The 19,667-nt window shown below is 40.9% G+C and overlaps 2 protein-coding genes across 2 annotated transcripts; both read right to left on the bottom strand.

Annotated features, from left to right (window-relative positions):
• Positions 1–279: 279 nt before the first annotated feature.
• On the bottom strand, positions 280–1,302 carry LOC125898652 (sex-determining region Y protein-like). Its single transcript, XM_049592483.1, has 2 exons — positions 1,184–1,302; positions 280–466 (listed from the first exon to the last, which is right to left on the bottom strand). The coding sequence occupies exons 1-2, from the start codon at positions 1,300–1,302 to the stop codon at positions 280–282; spliced, it is 306 nt and encodes a 101-aa protein (XP_049448440.1).
• Positions 1,303–3,265: 1,963 nt separating this feature from the next.
• Positions 3,266–18,611, bottom strand: LOC125898812 (clathrin interactor 1-like). Its single transcript, XM_049592756.1, has 12 exons — positions 18,488–18,611; positions 13,835–13,939; positions 10,887–10,983; positions 10,217–10,325; positions 9,570–9,755; positions 8,594–8,762; positions 8,120–8,336; positions 7,953–8,034; positions 7,738–7,815; positions 7,114–7,439; positions 5,823–6,006; positions 3,266–5,537 (listed from the first exon to the last, which is right to left on the bottom strand). The coding sequence occupies exons 1-12, from the start codon at positions 18,526–18,528 to the stop codon at positions 5,152–5,154; spliced, it is 1,980 nt and encodes a 659-aa protein (XP_049448713.1). The 5' UTR covers positions 18,529–18,611; the 3' UTR covers positions 3,266–5,151.
• Positions 18,612–19,667: the final 1,056 nt, after the last annotated feature.

Raw genomic sequence — 19,667 nt, 5'->3', positions numbered from 1 at the left:
ATGAAATTACAGTTGACAATCAGGGAACATAATGCTTTTTGCACTGTAGACAACAGATTTCATTTGATGTCAATGTTCCTTGCATTAACTTGTGAACATTACAAATTATGCAATCCAAACAAAGACAGAACATTTACTTTGTATTAGATCGTTTAAAATAAATAATAAAACCAGGTGTAGTCACAGAGCATTTTATTAGTTTGGTGATATATAATCAAATATAGATTCCTCTAAATATCATTGCCAGTGTTGCCTTATGTGCGAGGAGCGTCTCCTGGATCAGTTCAGCACATCAACACTATCCTCACATTTACACTCCAGTTTGTTGTTGGCTGAAAGCTGCTGAGTGGAGACAGTATCAGGCTGCTCAAGGCTCTCAGGTGCAGTCTCAGAGGTCTGCAGGTGGGTGTTGTAATTCTTCACTTCCTCTGTGGAGCTGCTGGCATTTGAGTATCTGTAGAATATCCTGAATTAAGTCCAGAAGAAGTGAATTAAAAAATGCTCCACTGAATGTGCCAAAGCAAATGTCATTAAACCCTACATTCTGCAAATCCTTACACCCTTTTAAAGTATCATGTAACAGTCTGTGTGTAAAAGGAAGTCATCTTGGCTCCAGGAATAAAACTGAGAACACTTGTGTCTGAAGACCAAATCATTCTCTACTTGCTGCTGTTTTAAAGACATCTAATAGAAAGCATGTTTATTTGTGTATTTAACAATTAATATTAGCTGTAGTTTATTAGTTGTCAGAATAAATTCATTACATGGGATGTGGAAGGATCATTTAAAGAAATAAACACCTTACACATTAACCGAAGATGCCTAACCTTTGATAGGAGATCTGGACCCTGGAGTAGCGGCCCATTTGATTATATGAGCAAAAATCTGGGTTAAGATCATACGGCACAGTGTGGGCCATCATGGCAGGATATGGAAAGATGCTTGGGCCCTGCAACTTGGACTGAGCTGGAGTCATGGCCTGTGAAAAGGAAACACCATGGTCCTGTCCTGCTTCCTGCCCTGAGGACAAACACTGTGCATGTGGAAGTCAGAGGTTCACCACCCATACCAGGACAGACTCAAACTGAAAACACATGCTACTGTATATCTGCGCATGACACACACAACAGTGAACCTCTAGTGGGTATCAGCTGCTGCCATTTAGCTGTGCAATTGTCCTTACCAGGAAATTTTTTGCCTATGGATGTATTGCAGTTTGTGAGCCACTTCATTAAAGGGCCTCCTCTGTTCCTCACTAAGCTTAGACCACTCATGGCCCAGCCTAACAGAAATCTCTGTCATAAAGGCTATAGACAAAACACCTCATGAAAAAAAAATACTGTCCAGTGTGTATCTGTCAAATTCCTACTGATTTGTATTATTATTACTATTATTATTATTATTATTATTATTATTATTATTATTATTATTGTCTTCCCTTTCATTATTAAATACACGTTAGGGCACAAATCATTTATTTTTTGAGTTCTGTATATATGAACTAAAGCTCACACAACTAATGCCGATTGCAAGACACATATCACAGATTCAAGGAAACCAATTTGTACCAGAAAAAGGAACAAAACAGATGACATAACAGGGAAGACAGAATAAAAAATAATCATGTCAAACATATGAAATGTGACAGAAGTCAGAATTCTGCTTAAACAAACTTTAATGTACATACCAAAATTATAAACCTCATGTGATAATTGTATCTTTTGACTTAGCCTTTTATTTTACTTAAAAAAGTCAGAATTTTCAGTTTGTGCATTATCATTCGGACTTAATACAAGTTTCTTTTTGCCCTACCAGAAACTACAAATTCTTTTCCTTGACCCTCCCTGCGTGACTGATGGAAAATGCATGACCCTCCCTCCACCATAAATTAGTTATTAGATTTTAAAGTTTACCCTTTGATGTTTGAAAGTTAAAGATGAAATTCTGGAGTTGAAAAAAGCGTCAGTTTTTGTCATGCATACTGGTTAGTTCATGCAAACAGTTTATTTTTGGCCAAATTTTAAATGAGACATAGAAAAAAGGGATTTTGATAAAATATCACTATTTTGAGCTCAGATTCTTTATGTTTTTTCCTGATGGATGCGTGGCAGATGATGGGTGCAAGGACAGTCGGATTTCTGTTTTCACAGTTTCTGGCTATAATAAATTGTGTAATTTTTGTAATGTTTAAAGAAAATTGATGTCAGATGTCAGAAAATGTAAAACCCAGTAAGCTTAATGCAAAATACAACCATTTAAAGATACAGTATATGCACCTCCCCTAAGCCAAAATAAAAAACCATAAGTCCATCCCCACTCCATAAATAATTATTTGACATGCCTCCCCCTTTTTGCACCACCTCCTCTCCTTTCACAAATAACAAACAGTCCCTAACAGAAAATAAACTTTTGACTTTGTGTCTCATAATTTTAATTTTCCAACATTTTTCACTTTTGTTGCTCCTAACATTTCATCTTTATTTCCTATGTCTCTGCTGACACATATTCCAGCAGCACCATCACACACAGGCCCTCTGTGGATACTCTACCTTTGGGTAACCTGGAGCGGGGAGACGTAAGCAGCGTCACAGCCCTGACCTTGACGCCAGCTGCTGCTAGACATAAACCTGAAGTGACAATTTCTGACTTCACCCTGCCATTACTACTAACAAATTCAGAAGTTGCTCCCACTGAGGCCAGGCAGCCTTTACAAATCCTGGACCCAGTTTCGATCCTGTCTGCCGTTTGAATCTGATCTGTGTCTCAGGTAGGTTTGGTTTGGTTTCAAATTTGAATCCGGATTGTGGAAAATTATAAAACTGTCTGATACCCAGAAAGCAAAGACCATTATTGGATGTTAACGGTACATTCCTGAGCGCCAGTCAGAAAAAGTGATTGTTTGATTTTCTTTTGTGTACAAAAACTAAAAGTGGTCAATAAAAACTAGTGTTTTAAAAAAATAAATGCAAATTTTAAAAAGCATTCATGGCTTCTGTAAACGTAATGTAGCCTATCATTACTCTGTTGTTAAAATGGCATTACATTTGCACATTATGACCTGTTCAGGACTTGAAACCCCAAATTTAGCACTTGGCACTTCCAGTCTTGACTTGGGACTTGTGTGGAAAGACTTGACACTTACTTGCAACTTGTAATACAATGACTTGGTCCCACCTCTACAGAATGTAACCTCACCTAAGGCTGTTCTCAATGATAGCTACCGTGGCCATGCTCAGTCTCAAATGTAATGCAAATATCAATAAGACCTGACTCTTCATTGTTATAATTTAATTTAATGTCGAATGAAGTACAGAAAATATAGAGTACAATCAAATAAAACAAGCTGTACCGAAAACCAAAACCAAAAAAAAAAAAACATGATTCCAGTCAACTAAATTATGTATTAGTAGCTCTCTCATATGAACATAACCTTACAAGTAAACTAATAAAATATTAAACTAATAGCTATGGAATCATCCTTCTGAGAGTAACAAAATAAAGATTTGGTCATTTGGAGTGCAGCGCCTCAGAAAATGACAAGAGGCTCTGCTTAGCTGTGTTTGCACATCAAACAGAGAAAACTATACCCATACACAAAGTCACACACACTCATTCACTCCTTTCTCACACACACTTCACTCGAGACCCCAAAAACCCTTTAGATTGGTCTCAGCTAGCCTTAGAAATCATTTATTAAAATGCAGCTAATGAAAAAAATCCTCCAATGTATCTAACCCATGTCAAATGTAAAGGTGGTTGTTTTCTAGTACACAGTGTGTGAGGTGCACACAAAGAGACCACCACGTGAGCTGTGGGCTGAAAATCTGTTGCTGGCAAAGAAATGTATGTAATTAAAGGTACATTGCTGGGTCGACCCAAAAATTCAGAGGTGAGCCGCGGCCTTACACATGGAAGAAATGTAGACGATTGTATTGTACTGTCTTGCAAATGGCGACCATTGTATACCCTCAGTTGGCAAATACTCTTTAAAAAACATGATTCTGGACCTCTTTACATAAACAGTGTCTGTATGAAGAAGTAGAATGAACAGAAGAGATCTATGTGGGTCAGAAAGCAATGCTTACATAAAGTCACGTGTCCTACAACATCATGCCTGAGGTAAGACAATGTCAGAGAGGGCATCAAGAGAAACTACCAGTGAATGGTACTCTTATTAAAATACTGACTGACCCCTTTATCAGGAATGAATCTGACAAAGACATCCAGAATGGAGAGTAGAGGAACAGTATCACTTTTACCAGTGACTGATTATTGTGTTTGAAAGAGTCCAATGGCATTTTAGGGACTTTTGTTCCGCAGTTCAAGGCTTCACTCATGTTCTTTTAAACATCAGTAAGTGTCCTACTGTACACTGAGTTACTGTGAACTGCTACAAGCCTGATACAAAAGGACAGGGGAGAAAAGGGATGTAATATGCTATTCATCCATCCTAATATGGCTCAAGAATAAGTACCATACAGTGTTATCCCAACACATACACCCATCCTGCCCTCTGCTGGAGGACCAGAGTATGGGCTCAGTATACTCCAGATTTTTTTAACTGCTCTACTGTTAGGAAAAGGAGTGTGACTCCCTGGAAATAAAGTGATGGCTTCAATTTTGTGATTGAATTTGGATGTCATTTTATAAAACATGATATCTGAGGCTACGATGCAAAATTAAGGCAACAAAGCCATTTTCATTAGAGTTACTGATTGAACTCTCCGTGCAGTTACAGAGAAACTTTTTGCTGTGTTTATTTTGTAATGTGGGGGGACATACTGCAGTTCATATATAAAACAGGTAAAGATGAGGATCCGTTCCTCACTGGAGAGTAATGACTATAGGCTGTGGGTTGACACCGTCCCTGCCCTTCCGGTGTCCACTGTGTGACATAATTTTCACCGAATGAGGGGCACCAGGCGGCGCTCTCTCCCACCTCCAAGATCATGTCAACACACTGGGCTGATGAACGATCACTGGTGCCAGCTCGCCAAAGATAGCAGAAGCAGTGAGAGAGAGAGAGAGAGAGAGAGAGAGAGAAACATGCAAGGTTGTCTTCAAGTACAGCAGTCCTCCTGTGGTTCACACTCCTGACATGTCAGACATGCACACTCACGCTCACACTCACTCACACGCATTTGCACTCCTTCATTTCCCAAAACTGCCAAAGTTAGCAAAGGCATCCTGTTTGGGTGGAACCACGGCTGGGGTGATGGAGTGTGTGAGGCCCATCCCTACTCCTGGCACGCCCATGCCAGTCATACCACCCATCATCACTGGAGCGGCCATGCCCATATTCATGCTCATGTTCATTCCCATCATGCCTTGGTTTACAGGAATTCCCCCCATCCCCATGGTACCCGTGGTCATTGAAGGGGGCATACTTGATGCCATGGAAGCAGGCATGCCAGTTGCCATAGATGCAGGCATTCCCATTGTCATGGCGTTGGCTGGTGGTCTAATGGGCGTCACATGGGGCGGGGAGCTGAGGCTCAGTCCTCCGAAGTTCTGGGCCAACAGGTTGGGAGGCACTCCTGCATGGACACATATGGACAGGAAGGAGTTAGTCCTCTCTCAGTTACTACTTGTGTAATAAAACCTTGTAATGTGTGACAGGTTGGTCAGAAAATTACACTGACCAGTACAATCTAAACAGTGTATTTCAGATGTTCACCGACATTAACCTGTCCTACTTAATCACTTGGTGATTTAATTTGAGACCTGCAGCTACCCTGCATAGTAACGTTTTTTTATTTCTTTACATCGACATGCTGTGCAAAATACACAGAGGAAATAAATCCCAGTATAAAACATGGTACCTTGTTGCTGGATGATATTGTTGAGTGTGGGCGGTGTCTTCGTGGGGTTGAGGCCTGCTGACAGGAAGTCCAGGCTGATGTTGACGGAGGGGTCAGACCAGGTTGACCCTAACGATCCTGGACCTCCAACACTGACCTTCTGCTGCTGTCCTATGGGCTGCTGAGATGTCATGCCTCCCAAGCTCTAAAATAAATTACAAATATTTTTCATATTGGTAAAACAGACAGAATATAGTTTTTTATGTATACAGGAAAAAAAACATACTGTTAACAATCCAAAATCAAAAACTGAAAGCAATTAACAGCCTCAAACTGGATTCTAATACTTTTTACTTATTGAAAACTGGGGGAAAAAGAAGTCTTTTAGGGTGCAATGACACAAATCTTGTTCAGGTTGGCAGCAATGCTGAATGTTTGTGTCATCACCTTTCACATCTTTATTGCACTGTTAACTTAGACTATTAATTGGACCATTTAAGTCTCGTATCTCACAGACAGCGTTCTGCAGGTTGCAAAAGGCTTTTACTTTGAATGCCACTAGTAAAAAAAATGCTTGCTGCACCTTTATTATTGTTGCCAGGCAACCATCCCAGTACGTCCTTACACTAACCCTCCTGTGTAATCAATCTGCTGTTTTTTGTTTTGTTTTGTTTGTTTTGTTTTTCACAGTAATTAGTATCTAGTTTCTAAAATGGACAGACAGAGGGTGCTTGCTGTAGCTCTGGTTGAGGTTGAGAGGCTGTCAGTAAATAGTTTGTTGGGCACAGGGAAACAGAGATCTGTGTGGGTACATGAGACCCTAAGAAAGAGGGTGGATCATGGGGAGTACTACCAGTTGGTCCAGGAGCTTTGCGTCAATGATGGCTGTTTCCAGGCATATTTTAGGATGACTCAGGGGCAGATTGATCGTCCGGCTGTATAGCTCTGGGTATCCAACTACCGCTATACCACCAGTTTCTCCTCCATTGTTTACCAACTGTAAACTTGTTGTCATGACCATCTCAAATAATCAGATTAGACAATTGGAAAAAAGATGATGAAGAAAGAGATGACGTGGAGTGCTTTTCCGCTTTGAGTTTAAGTTTTTTTAACTCGAGGAGTTCAGGGCACAGAAACACAAGATGTGTTGCTGGCCCCTCCAGCTGCTAAAACACTTTCTGTGAGATCTGGCCTAATACACAGTGGAAACTTCTGGGTTATTATTTCAGTGGACTTTATCACGTAAAACATTTTCATATATTCTTACAGTTTGAGACAAACTATGCCCTCCTCTGAGGTGTGCCGTACCTACCTGTTGAGAGCGAGAAAGGGGCATGGCTGGCATAGCAACAGAGGCTCCTGGCGTCACCCCTCCCAGAGAGAAAGTCATGCTCTGAGAGGCACTCAGTGTTGTGTGTGGATTGGTTAGTTGATGGTTAACTCCACCCATCAGGTCAAAGAGCTCGGCAGACGGTGGGGTGGTGGCGGTGGGATTAGAGGTCGGGGCTGTGGGTGACTGGACGCTGCCAAACAGGTCAGTGACAGGCTGGGAGGGACCGGAGCTAGACGAAGCTGGTGGATTGGCCGAGAAAGCGTTCCAGTCTCCAAAGTCTCCATTTCCATTGGATGATGCAGCAGCTGGCAGAGAGTAATGATGTGTTTAGTTGTGATTTTGACACAAACTGTCCTTCACTGCGTCCTAAATTTAAACCTGGTTGTTGGCATGGCGGACCTTGCCTTGTACTAAAAGAGTGCATTTCTACAAAAGTACACTTCACACCCAACGTGTTTGCCCAGTTAGTAAGTCAATCGAACCCCAGTGCGGACCCGAAAACACCGATTGCAGGTCATTTTTCTTTGGTCCAGACCAAATTAAGATGTGAGAGCACCCTCAGATTACTACAGGAAGAGCTGAGAGAAGCAAGAACAAATTTACCGGTGGAGGTTGGGAGACTGGCAGAGGCTGCAGGAGAGGAGAAGTCAGCAAAGCCACCGATGAGGTCCGAACTGCCACCTGCATGGGAGAACGCACAGAAGAAGAAGTACGCAGAAGTCCAACAAAGAGTGACACATCTTATACACCACATACACAGATTTTAAAACCATCTTTATGTCTTCCTTATCTTTGTGTGTGTGTAAGTTAGTAGTTACCAGTTGCAGTGCTCTGATTGGATAAGGGGTCAATCACGAGCAGGTCAGCTAGACCGCTACTGGAAGACTGCCTGACTGATGACTAAAGGCAGAAGCAGAGAGACACAGTGGTTAATAATTGAGAATGTATCTCACATTTAGAAAAGTGTGAGAGTTTGTGTGAGTACCTTGTCCTCTGGGCTCTTGTCTCCAGTGTAGTGGGCCGCAGCGCCCAGGTCCAGAGTCTTGCTGCTCGTTGCTCCGCTACGTTTCCGTGTGGTGGTGGTCGTAGTTTCTGTTGCTTGCGTGATCTGGATGCTCTTTGTTGTGACAGTCTCCTCCTCGTCTTTAAACTCAAGAGTTTCCTGCCTACCGTTTCTCGAGGCTCGGTCCTCCTCGTTGTCACTATGGCAACCAGACAGGAAGGACGTATGAGAAGCAGCACCCAGGAGATTAGGCTAGAATGTTTGGCTGCTTTGCAGTTATTGTACACCAGTGTGTGTTTGCTTATGTGATGGATAATCCGAGACACAATGGTTTGATGAATTTAAACACCTAACAGGGAGGCCAACAGCAATCTGATGCGCAACAGTAGTGACTTTACACCCTCAGACCATTTAAAACAAGCCATGTTCAGACATTTCAAAAGTGTGTACGTTTACCTGATTCTGTCGGGTGAGTCGTCTCGTTCCTTCTTTCTGAATTTGTTGAGTGTGTCGTCTATGGTGCTGCCTATCTTGTCACTGATCTCTCCGAGCTTCTCACTAAAGGGGAAAGTTCCTCTGCTCTTATCCCAGTCCTCATCCCACTTACTCCGATCCAATTCATTAGCTGGAAGAAGAACACAGAAAAAGACAAAAGACAGAGAAAGAGCGAGACTTGAAAACTCATGCAGTTTCACAAGTATCCACCAAAGAACATATACAATCTCTCTTCACTTCAGCTCTACAGTGTTGTGTAACAACTGCTGATCTATAACAGATAAAGGCACTAAAAGCAGATTAATTAATTGGATTAATTGGTCTATCAAATCTCTTGTTCTTGTGTTTGATGAACAAAATCAAAAACTATAAAATTAACAAAGATAAACAACAGCAAATCATTAATGTTTCGAATTATCAAATCAATGCATTTTCTGTCAATCAACTAATTGAATAATCTAATAATGGTTCAGTATTTGAGTATTTCACCACTGGAAAGATCGTCTTTTCACAAAACTGGGCTGTCTATGCAGTAGAAAGATGCAAATACTTTTGAAATTGGTGCTACATGACAAGAGAAAACATTCACTTTCGCTCAAGAGGTTACAGATTGTCCAAAGAGAGGAAGGTGTTTTGTGTTTCATATCATTGATGACATCTCTTTGGGCTCTTCTGAGCTGTCATTTATTCAAATACATGACATTTATAGACTTAGAGATTTGTCAACTAGTCAATAAACCAATATTTTAAATTCCTTGTCAGCACAGGTAATTCAAGTTTAATTTTTTTATTCATTCAAAAAGTCTCATGCTTTCTGTACATGGTATCCTTCCTCCAATGCATTTTAATTCCTCTGGGTCTGGATAGGGAAGTTATTATCGTCATTTTAATCCACATCTGACTCAGGCTGTCAAAGGAGATGTAGTGAATTACTTACAGTTCTTAATGCTTCCTCCCCCTCCTCCTCCTCCTCCCATACTGTCAGAGGAGACTCCAATATATTTATCTTTGTTCTTCTTGGCTTTCTTCCTCTCCTCTCTCAGTCTGTCGTCGTCCTGGATGAACTCCACCATCTCCTTCACCTTCTGACGCACATTGATGCCCTGATCCTTACCGTTCTCATCTGGACAGACACACAAACACAGGAAACTAAAAAAGGAGGACTTCTGGCCAAACAGCTGTGACATTTCTTGTGAACGGCAAGTTACCCCACACTGGTCAATGTCAAGGTGTGCTACAAACTAAGTGACAGATATTCCATGAAATTTGAGATATTCATGGCTCCCAGAGGATCCATCCTCGTGATTTTGGTTACATGTGACCCTTCCCTCTGAACCACGATCAAGCCAAACCTTCTACTTGTACACAAGCATAATCAAAATCAAATGGACCAATTCAAGTTTTACTAAGGACAATGTGTTCATGCTCCCCAGAGGACGAACCCTTTCTATTCTGGACAATATGTGATCTTTCTGATTGCAGCTAATAACCATATTAGAGACCTCAAATTTAAATAAAAGTAGAAGAATAAGAGGAAAAGGTTAAACCATTGCTGAGGTAAGTGATTTTCATTTAGAGACTCACCGATAAAGTGGTAGTTTTCTAGAGATCGCAGGTCATAGATGTGTTCTCTGGCGCTGGTGACGACTCTTTCAGACCCGTTCCTGATCAGATAGGCCAGCAGCAGTAAAGCCTGGCAGAGGGAGATAAAGAGAGACGGAAAGAGATGGAGTGAGAGACGTGATAAGAGAATTAACTATGTGGGGAAGGTAGCCAAAATTACTTAGTGAGAAATAATCTTTCCTAAAAAAAATGATATAGAGTCAGTTCAGCTTTACTTGACTATGCCCTCTCTTTAACTCGGCTTAACTGCTCTCTAAAAAAATCCAATCCAATCTTTGCATATCAGTGTTATGATTATGTGGGCAGGACACAACAATCTGGTTGAGACTGAATATATGACACATGCAGGAGTCATACTGTATATCTGTATGTGTGCAATATTTAAAAAGCATTTATTGTTGTATTTAAGTAAATAGAAAGAAAAACAGTGAATCAACAGGCCAAAAATGTCTTGATCCAGTCAGTCGTGCAAACACTAGAGACCATGTGGGTGCATGACTGTGGGCACAAAGAAGCACTGAGAATCAGCTTAATAAATCCTAACAAAACAAACAGTACAACACAACACAGATACAACATAGGCACACCAGGGAAACAACCAACCAACCTGCCAGCCAGAGTGTTACCATACCTTGTAGACTCGTCTCCAGTTCTTCTTGTTGTCCTTCAACATCCTGGTCCACAGCATGTTCATCACCTCTGGGAACTGCTCATACATAAAGGTAGATCTACACACACAGACACACACACAATCAAAAAAATTATAGTGCTGGGAAAACCCAAAGCAGGTAAACCAGAGCTGAGTCAGGTCTAGTAATCAGAGACTATTCGCAGGGGACAAGTATTACCTGGGGACCTCTGGTAATTTGTTATTACTGCAGAGGTCATCTGTGATCTTAATCCAGTGCAAATCTGGCATGTCCAAAATTTATCAAGTGAAAATTCCACCATAAATTACCAACCATATTTCACCAAACACAGAGGTTGTGTGATAATATTAGTCCTGTGTGAACTGGCATCTCTTTGATTTGGGATTGTGTTTAGGTTTTCTGCCTTCCTCGCACCTTGTTTCAGCCTGTTCCCTTGTCCAAAATTATGAAGGCTGTGTTAGCAATTACAAAATTAGGTTTTGAAAGCATTTTGTGGGAGGCTCATCTCACCACACAGCATGGAGACCCGTTCTCAGAGAAAGCAAGCTCAATTATCAATCAGAGCAAAACATGTGACACTGTGGGGCAGAATCGGTTCTGAGCCCCTAAAGTCCTAGCCTGGTTCCAGACCATAGACCCCGCCCACTCAACTGAGTAGGCTTGCATTACTGGTCTGGCATACTTCTATGAATTTGCGATTTATCTCATCCAAATGATGGACGGACCAATGAACGCCGGGGGTCTAGCGATTAGCCAATCAGCGCCACGCTGATGTCAAGCTGTACGCCGGTGGGTAACTGGTGAGGATAGCAACAATGGCGACCGCTACAGATCCTACAGACCACATTAACGATGCTATCGAGGTATTTTGCCACTACTCGCGTTAATGGAGGACCAAATTAAGGAAGCTGCTAAACTGGATTTAACGGCGATGTGGCTGGGCGTGCACGATGACGGAGACATTTTAAACGGGCAATGCTCGCTTGTTTTCGGCACCCCCGAGGCATGGATACTAATGACGTCAGATTCTGGGTGAGTCGTTGATCTCTACTGATTGGTTAGGGAAAAAATCAAATTCCCTCCCCCTTGTAAATCGCCTTCAATGGAAGCCATGTCAGACTGAAGGTTCTGGGAGCTTCAGTCTGACACTCAGGCTACTAAAGTCCCCAAGGGTGAAATATTTTATCTTGTGCACACAACTTAATTATCTTGTGGGAGCAACTTATTTATCATGTGCCCACAAGATAATTAACTTGCGCACACATGATAACAACTTAATCCCTCAAGATGGATACAAGTCACACATAATTTTCCACAAGATAATTTAATTTGAGTGAACAAGATGACAAAAAAAAATCACCTTTCAGGACATCAGGGGCTCCGTCGTTCTGTTTGTTTAACCCACGTTAAAAAGATAAACGGAGGTAAATAATACTGTACATCACTGATGGTGATGCTATGTGGTGTTTCTGTGTTTCATGACTGTGTGCATCATATCCGGGAGATAATGTCAGTGATTTTGCGTAAAATACAGACTTTGCTTCGATGCAGGAAACACAGACATAGGACGGTAATTATTAGATCACATGAGGTCCCCAAGAAAATACTAGTCCTGTGTAAATACGGCTGTAGTTGTCTTTTTAACAGAACTCTTATTTGTTCTTGGTAAAAGCATCGTGTGTGAATGTGACTGTACAACTGGTACTTTCTTGTTTTTTATGAATGTGATTTTTTACGAATATGTTTTGATCTTGTATATTGCGAACGTAATTTATTTTGTGGATGTCCTGTGTATCATCAGCTGACAGCATTACATGCATACATTAGTTATTGTTAGTATGTAGTTTGACCAGCCTTGTTCCAACTGGAATATTCATAGGATGACATCCTGCTTACTAGCCACATAATTATCCTGTTGTATTTTGAGTTATTTGAGCCAGGCCCACAGTCTCCAGTGGCACACTGCAGGTGATCCACTTACATTTTTGTATATTTTTTATATTTTTTGTACTTTATACCTATTACTCATTATGTCTTGATGAGGTAGATTAGATACTAGTCTGGCTACTGTCTTACATGACACTGGACTTTGAAAGAAAGATGTTTGTTTCCTGTATTATTCCATAGCTGGGTATCAGCATGTGCACGTTTGTCATCTGGCATGATTTAATATGTTCAACATGGAACCCATTCGGTCTTGTGGATAGGTGACTCATCTTTTTTATCTTTTTCTGTCGTTTTTGGTCTTGTAATTTAAGAATACTTATTTAATTGTTTATTGGTATTGTTTGATCATTGTATTGTGATTATTGCTTGTTTGGCTGATATAGCCATTGTATAAGATTTACCTTTAGAGTGATTACACTTTTTTCATGTCATTATTTATCTGGATGTTTACATATGTATTTATACTTGATCTGTTCAAGTTTTTTTTGATCAGTCACTGTTGAGATAGTTTTTGACGTACTAAGGATAGTCACCTGATTATTTTAATTTTAATTTAATTGGATTGTAGGCTCAGCATACCTATTGGCCACTCTTTGTATTGTCTTTACATCTTGTTCTGTGGATCTTTGGGTCCGATTGGTTGATTGACTGATTCATGCCAGCTGGACTGATTCAGCAAGGTCCTGTCTGTTAGATATGTGGGCTATACCCACTTTGTGCATTAATGCTGAGGAAAGCCAAGTGCTGAAATGCGTCCGTTTGTGATACTGCTGTGCGTTATTAAAAGACTGATATATATGATATTTGTGAGTGCTGACATTTGGATTTATTTAGTCTGTGAGTTTTGGGTCGGCACCCTGTGATTTTTCAAACGCTGAGTCGAGCATGTCAATTCTTTTGTTAATGTGACTGTAACAACACAATACCTGCTGCCTCAGGGATAAGGTACAGTAAGTGTGTGTATGTTGTGTGTTAAACATACTTGGCTATTTCTCCCATCAGTTGTCCGGAGGGTCCCCAGGGGTCGTCATTGGTGGCCTCTCTCACCTTGGACTCAATCTCTGAGTAGTTCATCACCACATTGGTGCTGTTGACACAAACATATGTTTTCATCATAAATTACACTAATAAAAGAAATGTATTATTTCCATCAATATTTCATACGTGTAAAGGTGAAACCCTGTGGCTTTACTTTCTTGTCTTTCTCTTCACCTACTATGAACACAACACTTATTATTGTCACTCCTTTAGTCAGTCAGCCTAGCTGGTTATCAGCAAATGTTCTGTGCTGACTCCCTTCACGCTCCGCTTGTCACATTTCCAGAGGTGAGGCAGACCGAAACACAGACAATCGAAAACACACACGCTGATATATTTACACAGCAGAACACACGCAAATACAATGTGAACAACTCTTAAATGACAAACAAGCCCTCTGACTAGCAGAGCGTCATTTTCATATCTTACATCTACACACACAATCTAAATATCACGGACGTCTACCTACTGCTGCACACAACAACACCACACTCACACAGCACAAACACACCACAGACACAAACTAAGAATAACTGGAAAAAAGGATTACAACAGACAATGAGATCAAGTAAGACAAGGAGAATCTCAGCTCACTGAATAATGAATGACAGCTTTCTAAAAGCCCTCTGACCACTGCACTTCAGATGACAGACATACACACACAAACATAGTGTGTGAGAAAATATTCAGCTGTTCAGGACACAAAGGGAGATGAGTCGGTGTGCAAAAGTGAGGTGAGCAGGGTGTGTGTATCCATCTATGTGTGTGTCTGTGTGTGTAAAATGAGAGAGGTAAACACGGCCAAACCTCCCCATAAACAGTCTCTGCTGCTTCCTGCCCTCTTTATTTTACTGGGTTCGCCAGCTGTGTGTTTGTTTTCTGCATCTCTCAATGGGCATGTCTTGCTCTACGGACCCCTCGCAAAAAACACTGCCAAAGCACTGCAATGTGAAACACACCTCTCGCTCTCCTCAGCTTATATATTGCTCCAACTCCCTCAGCACGTCATCCCTCCCCCCTTCTCCACCTGGCCTTTTTGTAAATTTCTGTCTTCACTTCCTTTTCTATCCTGTTTTATTACCTGCTCCTCGCCTCTATCTCCCATCCTATCATTACTCCTTTATTCCACAGCACCTTTCCTCTCTGTCTTTTCCTCCTGAGCTCTGCCACCCTCCCAGCTAAAGGAAAATAAGAGGCGTCTGTAGATCACAGAAGCTGCCTTTGACTGCGTTATTGTCAGCAGATAAGACAGACACAGACAGCGAGAGCTCCATAATAGCGTGACTCTTAATCTGCAGGAAAAGCAAGGCTGCCGCTGCCAGCTCTGTTGAGGTAGATCAATAATAGAGTGTATTCATCATGCCCAGCCAGGCACAACCAACAGCTGATGGGAGCTGGTGTCTATTACTCCATCTAAAGCTCTGTTGAGCTCTCCGTCTGTCTGTGCCGCTCCTATACTGTACATTCCCACTTCTTATCTCCTTTCACTTCTCTCTTCACTCATCTCTCCTTTATGCAACTTTCTTCTAGCGCCTTTCGCTTTTTTCCTTATCACATTTGCAATATAATTGGTCCTTGAAAGGGCGGAGGCAACCAAAGAGTGTAGAGTGTCAAACTTTGAGCAGGCATTCAGTGTGAAATATGACATTTTCATGTCAGCCTTCTCACTTTTGCTCTCACAATGCATTTTGTTTGAAGGATTGCAAATGTAAAGGTGGGAAATAAAGATGTTAAAGCAGGGCTTAAGGACAACTTTGTCTTAAAGTTCCATACCCATGTAAATCATCATGATCTATATTTAAAATATACACAAGGCAAGACATCATTAATCTCCCTAAGATGCTTCTAGCAACTGCAAAACTGTACCTTCCTTGTCACTGGGCAGTGTGCTGTTCTCTAACATTTTTCAAGGCCTCAGCGGTGTTCGGGTGCAGTCAGTACAGTACAGTATGAATACAACACCCACACAGTATGTGCTTTATAGTAGCCTGCATTTAACCTTGTTTGCTGGACTGCAATCAAAATGCAAGCTCACATAACAGCCCACATGGAGCTGAAACCTCCAAGTTTTAATTACCCACCTCATTTACAGTAACAGTAAAAGATAAAGATAGTTGAAGGAGATGAAATATATTAACAAGCAGAGAACACACACTGTAAAAAAAAGGAGATGGTGAGAAGCTGATATGTTTGGAGTTACACTTCCTGTCCACTTCTATAGGTACACCCTATGCAATATAATGCAATCCTATAAAGCAGCTCTACTACATCCTCCACCTTTAGGAAGCTTATGAGTCAAAACTTTCCGAGAGTTGTTAATTCAACTATACTGCATGTTTATTACTGAGGTTGTAGTGGCGGTGTAGTACCGGATTGCATCATATTGAAATGTGTTTCTAATATTGTTACCCCCTCATGTCTGTAAATAGGGTGGGTACGACGTTAGAATCACTTCTTAATATAGTGCAGCCCAGTTTAACACCACTGCAAACTACAATCCCAATAATTAATAGTTGAATTAACACCACTCTGACAGTATCAATCAAAACTGAACATTATCATCATTGTTAAGAGCGAATTATTGCACACTCCCACCCGCACTCTTAAGTCAGCTGATGCAAACCAGGACTAACCACACCTGGGGGGGACGGGGCCTTTTCCACTGTTGCTCCTACCCTCTGGAACTCACTCCCTAAAGACATCAGAGACTACTCCTTATTCTCCACCTTCAAGAAAACCCTCAAAACACACGTTTCAAAAACTGCCTACAACCTCTACAATTAGTGTACTTTGCCCTTTCTGCATTATTTCCCTCTCTGCCTCTCTGTGATTTATTTCATCTTTTTTTTTTTGATTGCTGCTGTTGTTCTCTGTAAAACATCTTTGAGTATCCTGACATGCACTATATAAATCCAATGTATTATTATTGGTAATAATAATTATTATTATTTAATTGCATTAGATTGTTCAAGTGTATCTCATAAAGTGACCCCTGAGTGTATAATACAAGACACAAAATTTTAAAAAGACATTGGTTTTTGGTTCATTAACATTACTGTGATAACAGGCATGTATACTCCACTGAAATTATTTATTTTTAAAATAAGAAATTAAGACTGACATACAAACTCCGACTTAGCCTGCTATAGTAAAAGCTGAAAGTCCTGAGAGTGACAGTGAGCCAAAAATTATTAGCAACAGAACTAAAAAAAACTGAAACAACAGATTTTTCTACAGTTGATAGAGGCACTTCAGAGAGTGTAACTCATGTGCTATTAAACTGAACACTCTTTTCTGTGGTGTGAGGATGAACACATGGAGTGCGCTTATCTGGCCAAGTCACTGGATCATATATCAGAAATAAACAAATAAATAAATAATACAAACTACTTGTTATACTACTACTATGTTTATGTTTTTGTCCAGCCATGTTGTCCTTGTTGTTAGCTGTATGTCTACTTCTGTGTAATGAAAAACTATGATCAATTTCCTTGAATATTTTCACATTCTTGGCCAGTAAAGCTGATTCAAGCTATTGTTGCTCTATAAAGCGCTTTGTAAAGTTACTTCTTTAAATACTACACACCTCGCCTTCCAGATATTGACACCATCCTTATCAACAGTTGTTTACTTGGTTAGTAAATAAAATGGTTTGTTCCAAGAAACAGGTTTACGTAGTTATCTCAACTAACTAGGCAATTTGTGCATTTTCCAATATTTTTGTGGGTTTGCGTTGTACCATCAAAGCCATTCATATAACTGAGCATGCCTCTCTGACAGACAGGACAGGAAGCTGTTATTCTCCCTCCTCCTGGTCACAGTAAAATATGTACATACACTATACTGCACATTATCATTCCAACAATAGATACCACAAAGACACACTTCACAAAGAAACATGCTTAGTCTAGTGTTCAGACAAACACGATGTAGTGGGCTGTAACAACAGCATTAGCTACTCCATTATGATCTGTTTGGCTAACAAGCTTTGATGTCCATGAGGGCATGGGCCTCGTTGAGACATGGCTGGCCGCTAATTGGCAGGACATTTCCTATTCACATACAATTATCTAGCCACTTAGCTTGCCATCATTAAAGTAGAGCTTTCTACTCGGGATATAATGTTAAGTGAAAGTAGGGTGGAGGTAGCGGGCATCACCAGGGTGGGACAGGGCGTGATTCTGCAGCAGCACCAACAGAAACAGTACACAGAGCCGACCTGGGCTTAGCAACGCTAGCGGAATTAGCTAACTGGATAGCTTTAACTGTGGATCGGAAATACATTAATTTACAGTTTGTAATATTGCATTTTCCCCGGCCTGTATGAACAAGCGTGGAGAATTTTGCAATGGATCAGTTCACTTTGAAAAACACATCTCTATTTATGCCACAAGGTTGAAGATTGGCAGCTAGCCAGCTAGTCGGAGCTAACAGCTGAGGGGCTATCGCCGTGACGTCACGGCCCGTACCCTCTCCTATGTCAGCGATAAAAGCTGCTGATGCTGCCCGGCTAAAGCCGCCTTGCTAGCCGGTTAGCTTCGCAGCCGCTTGGCGGTTAAGCTAGCGCCAACAGCTCCACCTGCTCCTCGGTACTCACGCTTTGTCCACCAGCTCTCTGACTTTCCACATATTCAGCATCTCCGCACGGCACTGCGGGCTCGCCGCCTCGAAACTGCGTCGCCCCCGTGTCTCTACGCCCCACAAGACAGAGGAGGTATCCCGTTACCGACGACAATCCCCCCCCCCCACTCTTTGATCAGCTCCGGTAGTACAGCGGCCGCTGCGGTTAACGGATCGGCCCCAGTTGCTACGGAAACGTCGTTCCCTGCCTACGTCACTGAAGCGTCGAGATGCTCCCTCGCTCGCGGACTGTATCATATGCGTATTTATGGACCGATAATGATGCGGGAACAATGACGCGATAAAGATGATACAGCAGAGTATTTGTACATATTTATGGGAAGATTGTTGTGTTGAGAACAGCCCCAGGTGCTGACAGTGCCTTGCTCAAGGACACCTCAGCAGAGAGGTTTGTGGTAACACGTGTTCTTACAAGCAGAGTTCATCTTCATTATGCTCTAAAAGCTGATTCAGCTGATATGAGTTTTTGTCTTCTCAGGCTTAAAAATGGACACTGTTGCCTTCCCTGTAAACATCACTATGTGTAACTTTATAATTATAAAATGTAAACTTACTTTAACCTACAGCACCGCCCAAATTTAAATCCCATCTCTTCTGTGTACACGACGATGATGTTCATGTAAAATAAATGTTTAAATTTCAGATGTTTCAGTATGTGTCAAAATAAAAGAAAGGTGTGGGTGAAAATGACATAGATCTCTCCTTACTTGTGTTTTGTGTAGCCTAATATAACTTTATTTATATTCCACTTTTCATACAAGAAATAACAAAGTGCTTTACAATAGGGGCATTATAAGCACTGATTGCTTCACATGAAAATAGACATAATGATAGCAATTCAATACGAAAGGACACTTAAAAACACTTTAAAACAAGGATTAAAAGATTAAAACTCATAAACTCATAAAACCATAAAACATTATAAATTTATGACATCATAAAATCATGAATTGTAAAACCATAAAATCAGTTAGATACAGCATTTTAAAAGAGTTGTAGCAGTATGAAGCATAGAAAATAGTAATAGTAAAAATAATTTCATAATATAATTGTGTGTTTCACTCTGGTCAGTGTCTCTGCTACTACTTTGTGCTCTATTCTTTAAAAGGCTTGTTTTGCTTTAAGTGTAAGCTTCA

Source organism: Epinephelus fuscoguttatus, linkage group LG12 (assembly GCF_011397635.1).
Source record: "Epinephelus fuscoguttatus linkage group LG12, E.fuscoguttatus.final_Chr_v1".
In the NCBI taxonomy this organism is placed as follows: Eukaryota; Metazoa; Chordata; class Actinopteri; order Perciformes; family Serranidae; genus Epinephelus; species Epinephelus fuscoguttatus.
Note: the sequence above shows the minus strand (reverse complement) of the source record. Positions and strands in the feature narration are given on the sequence as shown.